Source organism: Lupinus angustifolius, chromosome LG20 (genome assembly GCF_001865875.1).
Source record: "Lupinus angustifolius cultivar Tanjil chromosome LG20, LupAngTanjil_v1.0, whole genome shotgun sequence".
Lineage (NCBI taxonomy): Eukaryota > Viridiplantae > Streptophyta > Magnoliopsida > Fabales > Fabaceae > Lupinus > Lupinus angustifolius.
The window spans coordinates 3,963,973-3,971,054 of NC_032028.1; the positions used below are offsets into that span (position 1 = coordinate 3,963,973).

Here is a 7,082-nt window from a genome sequence, read left to right on the forward strand (position 1 = left end):
TAAGTAACAGATGATTATCTTATGATGTATTAAATTTCATTTTATTTAATCTAAAATTGAGGTTCATCTTATTATTTAGGTTTTATTATGTTATCATCTATAATGATTTTTACCTACCTAACAAATTGTTTGGACAAATCATTCTTTTTCATTTCGTTTACTTCTACTGACCTATTTAAAAGTAAAAGTAGGAAGAAGCTAGAATGTAGCAGATAATGTTAGCATTTGAAATGGTGGTAAATTGGAACAATTGGAATATGTTTCATACGCTGGAATTGTCATTCCTTACTTTTATTCAACTGGGAGTTGGCATGACTTTGTTTAGCGTGATTAAAGTCACAGAATGATCCTTCCTTAATTTTATTCATTCAGGTTTCTTTTCTTTTCTCTTCGCAACCTTGATTGTCTTGGTTTTCATGTAATAAATTTCAACAACTTTTGAAAGTGGTTATCGTTTGAATAGTCTAATTTAAATAAATATCTTTAAAAAAATATTTTTTATTTGAATAAGCATGTTAGTTTAATTTCAAGTCTAATGTTTTCACCTTTTTTATATACCATTCTCAGCAACCTTTCAACATTACAATATATTAAGTTACTCATTCCAATCACCACCCACACTCTTGGAAAATGTTTACCTCAGGCCATCTTTTTAGGTGTCGATAACGTATTGTAGAGAGACATAGGAAGAGGTGATAGAAAAGAGTAGAGATAAAAGAAAATACGAAAGGAAGTGTAGGAGAAAAAAATGTACAAATTATCTTTTAAGTTTGAAAGGTGGCGTGAAAGATGATGTGAATTGAGTGTGAAAAATGGTGTTGGCAAAAATGATGTGAGATAACCAATTTCACTTTCAAAGAACTTATGGTGCTAAATATACGGATCAAAATAACTTTTATTCAATCATATATGATCTTGTCCCCAGTTGTTCTCATATTCAGTGAGCAGTAGAGTCCATATACTATACAACATTTCCCTGCTAACACCATACACCTACGAAAAATCACTTACTTCTTTGGCATTTCTATCAAATTAACGGTAACAATAATAATCACAAAGGTTGCAGCTTTGACCCCTTCCCTTTTCTCTTTTTTTCTTTGGGCTTGTTGTACCTGATCCGAGCACAAATTATATTTTAACCCCAACTATTTTGGTCAAATGAGTTGGTAGCTGTGTTCTTTCATCAAACTTTTATCATGTTATTATACACACATTGAATTCCATTACCAAACTACAAACATGAAACACAGACTCAATTCCATGATATATACATTGGGTAGTTTTATATCTGGGGCATCCTCAAAAAATAAGGAAACACGTCAGCTCTAAAGTAAAATGCAGCTTTGGTGCAGTTCAATAACCTTCCTCCTTAATCATTCGCTGGTTCATCCACCTCAAAAACCTTCCTGAGTTTGTCTTCATCTGATTCAAACACTTTTCTTGCTTGTTTCAGCTCTTCATTCATGGACAGCAGTTCTGTACAGCGGTTAAGCTTTCGCGAATCCTGCATTATATAAGGAGTTTTATGGATACTAGTCAAATGACAAGATTATCATGAATAGGTATACAATTTTAATGATAGTATGATCTTATTTTTTAAATGAAATGTTATGAGAACAAAATTATATGTTAGCTAAGAATCTTCTGTTTTAAGGCTGCATCTTCTGAGGCTGTTCGCCTGAGCTGCATCTAGGCTTGTTTCCAAATTTCTTTTTAACCACTATGAACAATCAACAGAATATGGTCCTCTGGAAGGTTGGGGAGTAATCAGTTCTCTAATAGACTGAGTGAGTTTTTTCTTCACTTTTTAACAAAAGATTATGAACACAACTCTTAACTGGTTTCTAATAACATCAAGGTGCAGTACTGCAGTTCCTCAACTTCATGAACAATTGGGAGGTAATCTTCTTCATAGGGCATCGTATATATCTGGAAACTTATACCTCAGGATTCTCAGCCTAGTGTAGGAAAGGTTTCTTAGTGTGATTCAGCCTACACAAGGAGCCAGAAATCTAACCCTGCCAGTAAGTTGCAACTTTCATAATCTATGGTACTTGCATTTACTCAAAAAAGAATTGGACCAATCAGCAGAAATCTTATGCTCAAGTTTAATGGTACTATTGCTGTAAAACCAAAGACAAGAAGTCTATACATGAGGAGAAGTCAAATAGAAGGTATATAGTGTTCTCTGCAGACCGGCAAGGACAACAGGGATAGGATTAGATCATGGTCCATAGTGTTCAAAGTATCAGCCTTAATCCATGACAGCAGGCCTTCATACATCATGCATAGCGTATAAGCAATTGAAGACTACATACATCGTCTAAAGGAAGACCAGAATCGAAGTTTCTGGTTCGTGAAAGTGTTCAATTTATAATTGTGTCTTGTGAAATCTGATTCTGAATAAGTTTGGAATAAGTACTTATGTAAAGGATGAGCAATTCAGTAGAATATTGTGTCATAAAATAATGGTTCTCTTGATATTTGAGAATTTGGAAAGAACTCCACTTGAGAATTCAAGGTTTCCAATAAAATATAATCTTTTCGTAATAATTAACTGCAATCTTTATTAACAAAGAGTACCTTGCGAATCAAATAGAGGAAATCATCCACGGATAGCTTCCCCCTCTGTGATCCAATATCTTGGGCTTTATGTACCTGGCCAGGAAAACTTTGCTTTAGGAAGGACAAAAGGCAACAACCACGCAATAGCACTGAAACTCAGGTGAACAATATAAAAAACATAAGAAGGTGCTTACCAGGTCTGTGACATATTCCACAACGATGTCCTCCATCAGTGCCACACTTTCAGGAAGTGGCTAATTGTGCAGGGTGGCAATCGTTGAAAAGTTCAAGTTAATACTGATGCACATAAGATGTACAACTTACATCTAAAAAAGTATACAGATACATATTGAAATAATTACATAACCACAAGAATTATTACAGCATGATTTTCCAACAGCAGCAACTACATCAGCAGTTCTAAATCAATGAGAAAACTGTTCTTAGAATTCTGTACAAAATTTCAAGACTTTGGTCATCCAAAGATGCTCTGAATAATCTTTGCGGAGATTAAAGTCACTGGACAAATAAAAAGGGCAGCACAATTCATGAGGCTCCCACCTAGTAGGGTCTCAGGTAGATAGATGTAACAACCTTACCCAAGTGGAAAGGTTGTTTCCAAGAGGTGAACTTATGCCCTCAAGGTCACAAGCAACCCAAGGCTCACCCCTATGAAATTATCATGGTGTTGGCACTTCCCCCGTCAAGATACACCAGATCTGCTACTGGTATCATGTCATCAGTGATACCAGCTTATTCTTAGAAAGTGCTTATACACATGGACCTAGCTCATTGATCAAGATTCGAACCAGTGAGAATATGATAGGGTTGGCATAGGATAGTAGAAAAGAGGTTAGTTGTTAGGAGTTGTTTGAATTAAATAAAGAGGGAATTCCTAGAATACCCTTATTAGTTAGTTAGACTAGGGTATTATTTGTATAAATAGAGAAGGGGAAGTTTGTGAAGAATGAAGTTTTTGGACATTTTGTAAATGTGGAATAACTGAATTGGAGCAATTCGGTTGGGAGGGAAACTGCTGGCAGTTTCCATTTTATTCTTGTACTCCTGTATCTCTTTCTTTCAATACAATTTCATAGATTCAAGATCATATTGATCTTGGATACATTCTTTCTTCAATCTTTCTACTCTTTCTTTTCGTGATTAATACCAGTTCTAACACCGGTATCAGAGCACCGACCTGGTGCCTGAAAAACTTCTGCTACGACACAAAAAAAAATGCAGAAACAGTGGCAAAAATTCGAGCTCCCTGTTTTCGCGGGAGACGATGCTTACGACTGGACCCGCCAGTTGGAAAGGTATTTCGTGTGGAAGGGGTCTCCGATGCTGAAAGGATGCAGACGACACTATTGGCCTTGGAAGGGAAGGCTTTAAAATGGTTCCAATGGTGGGAAAGATGTAGTCCTAGGCCTTCTTGGGAAGGGTTCAAGGTGACGGTAATCCGGAGATTTCAACATTCGATGATGCAGAATCCTTTCGAGATACTGCTGTCTTTGAAACAAAGGGGAACCGTAAAGGAGTTTGTGGAAGAATTCGAGAAGTACGGTGGGACCTTGAGGATTCTAGATCAAGAACTTGTGAAAGGAGTATTCTTGAATGGGCTCAAGAAGGAACTACAAGCAGAGGTAAAAATGTATGATTTACATTCCTTATCTGAAATTATCCAAAAAGTCTTGTTGATAGAACAGAAAAATCAAATGGAGAATAAGAGTTTGGAAGAAGCTGCGAATCAGAGCATCCCTTTGAAATTATCATCTGCAAATTCATGCTCAAGTGTTAACTCTCCTTCTGTTCATGCAAAGGAGGAGGAAAGTCTTTCAGTTGTTGTTACTTGTGTACAATCTGTTAGTTCATCAATAATGGGGGATAATTCTGGGTATCATCACAGAAATATAGAGGAAGATGATTCGGTAAACGCAGAAGTTTCTGGTGGTGATGGCCGACCAGTAAATGTAGGAGACAAAATAACAGACCAAGTGATAAAAATTATGGAAAATCAAAACTTCTGTTCATGCAAAGGAGGAGGAAAGTCTTTCAGTTGTTGTTACTTGTGTACAATCGGTTAGTTCATCAATAATGGGGGAGACTAAGGGAGGTAGTAAACAAGTCAGATTTCAGCCTCGTAGTGGGAAGTTTCTTGCTACTGCTATAGGAAATGGTATCAACATAGTTGAAATTGAGGTTGATAACATTCTACGCAATCTAAAGGGACACGTTAAAGAACATTCTTTCCATCTGTTGGGATAGAAGTGGAAAATACATTAGCTCTGCTAGTGAAGATAGTGCACATATTTGGTCATTATATGGAGAATGTATCCAGGAGAACTTTCCCAATTTTCCCCTTGAGGACAAGGTGGTTCTTTTAGGAGGGGGTATTGATAGGGTTGGCATAGGGTAGTAGAAAAGAGGTTAGTTGTTAGGAGTTGTTTGAATTAAATAAAGAGGGAATTCCTAGAATACCCTTATTAGTTAGTTAGACTAGGGTATTATTTGTATAAATAGAGAAGGGGAAGCTTGTGAAGAAGGAAGTTTTTGGACATTTTGTAAATGTGGAATAACTGAATTGGAGCAATTCGGTTGGGAGGGAAACTGCTGGCAGTTACCATTTTATTCTTGTACTCTTGTATTTCTTTCTTTCAATACAATTTTATAGATTCAAGATCATATTGATCTTGGATACATTCTTTCTTCAATCTTTCTATTCTTTCTTTGAAAAGAAAACAACCGATGGATTTTCTGATGGATAAATATAGTAAGGTGAAGTTGGATTTTGTGATTGGTCAATTCTAGATTGAACATTGTGCTCACTCGAACTTTCAGATATTAGGGATTCAGTTTGCATGTTAGATCAGAGAACAAGGTGAAATTGATGGAGAAATCACAAAAGTCCTCGGCCGAACACAAAAAGGATGGTTAAAAGATTTTCACACATGCAAGCTCTAAGGGAAGAGAGAATTCTTTAGATCAGAGAGATTGAAATCACGAAAGTCAACATACAGAAAATTCTTTCAACTCATCATTGACTGAGATTAAAAGTATCTAACTATGGTAAAGTAACTGAACTGAGAAACTAACACAGTGGCAGTTGTCTAATTACTATCAACAACTCTAACTAGCTCTAACAGAATTAAATACACAAATGCTAATAGATATGAAGCATATGCTGCCGCTGAATCAGTTTCCGGTGATGGAAAATCATGTCATGTTGTAACAACAATAGAATAGAAACTGTGTACAGATGATAAAATTTTAAAATTGGAAAATAACATACATTAACGTCATCTCCAAAACCATACATCATGTGCTGCACTATAACAACAACAAAAAAGAGTTAGAAAGAAAGATAGATAAAGATAATTAGATTATAAAAAACAAGAAATGAAAAAAAAAACGGTTACATTCTTTTTGGAAAACTCCTCTTTTGCGCTTGGATGAAGTAGTTGTTTCTGATGGTTGTGAAGAAGGTGGGCGTGATTTTGATGAGGAATTGCTCATTGTTGTTGTTCAGTGTTTCCACGGTTACACACACTAAAGATATAAAGAAGACATAGCATACTCAATTAAGCACGAAATATATAATTCCAAGTTGAGAATGAATACTATAGAGTAAAGACAGAAAACTAGAATCCAAACAAAACAAAATTAACCATATTTGAATAGATAAGGAAGTTATAAAAAAAAACTGGTCGCTGTTTAAATGAGAAGAGACACTAAGGGCTTTACCGGCGGCGAGGGGAGCGGCGCGTGCGGCGTGTCTCAAATCTGTTTCAAATAATAATGAGTAAAATAAAATTACGTCTAAGAACGGCCTGTATAGGTAGCTAATGGGCTGGGTCCATTTAATTTATTTGTGGTCCAATAGTGCAATGGGTCTTTTCCTAGTATAGCATGCATTTGATTTGCATAAAACATTTTTATCTAAATTGTAATGAATGAGACTCCTCTCACCATAGGGGAGTAGTTTAAAAAAATCATATACAATGACACTTATATACGAATAAGGATCATCTGATGACAACCTCTAGGGGGCTGCCTTCAAATTAAGGATCGTTTTAGCTTGAAGTCTTGAGCTTTTTAAACTGTAATTCGTTTTTGGTGAATTGTGGGAATTTGAGATTGTTTTGATGAGGGAAATGAGAAAGATTAGGAGGGGGAAGCGCCACAAGCATGGAAGCTTGATAAGCTATGAGGTTTGCCACAAGCAAGGAAGCTTGATAAGAACTTGTTAATGGTGGCCACGACCAGCCTAAGGTTTTTAGGAGAAGTGCTCTCAACTAAAACAATTCAAATTTACTCAAAATTCAACTTAACTTTATTAATGAATAAACAAAATTATAAATAGGCAGATTTACCTTGTTGAAAAGATAAAGATAAGATCTAATTTAACAAATTGAAATTTGAAGATAAAATCCTAACTAACATAATCCTAACAAGCATAATCTAATTTGATCTGATCAATTTCGGTTGGATTGAGTTGTTGACGATTTGAATTTGAATTT

General features: G+C 35.6%; 1 protein-coding gene across 2 annotated transcripts; it reads right to left on the minus strand.

Annotated features, from left to right (window-relative positions):
* LOC109335075 (transcription initiation factor TFIID subunit 13-like) lies at positions 1,155-6,542 on the minus strand. 2 transcript variants are annotated; one of them, XM_019571133.1, is made up of 6 exons: positions 6,532-6,542; positions 5,982-6,111; positions 5,855-5,892; positions 2,760-2,819; positions 2,584-2,658; positions 1,155-1,504 (listed from the first exon to the last, which is right to left on the minus strand). In XM_019571133.1, the coding sequence occupies exons 2-6, from the start codon at positions 6,076-6,078 to the stop codon at positions 1,370-1,372; spliced, it is 405 nt and encodes a 134-aa protein (XP_019426678.1). In that variant the 5' UTR covers positions 6,079-6,111; positions 6,532-6,542; the 3' UTR covers positions 1,155-1,369. The 2 variants fall into 2 exon arrangements, with proteins under 2 accessions (XP_019426678.1, XP_019426677.1); XM_019571132.1 differs by lacking the exon at positions 6,532-6,542 and adding an exon at positions 6,307-6,388.

Coding starts and splice junctions, on each gene's coding strand:
- LOC109335075 (XM_019571133.1), bottom strand. CDS start 6,078: ATGAGCAATTCCTCATCAAAATCACGCCCACCTTCTTCACAACCATCA. Junction 5,893..5,981: donor AGGAGTTTTCCAAAAAGAAT/GTAACCGTTTTT, acceptor TTGTTGTTATAG/TGCAGCACATGATGTATGGT. Junction 2,659..2,759: donor TGGAATATGTCACAGACCTG/GTAAGCACCTTC, acceptor TTTCCTGGCCAG/GTACATAAAGCCCAAGATAT.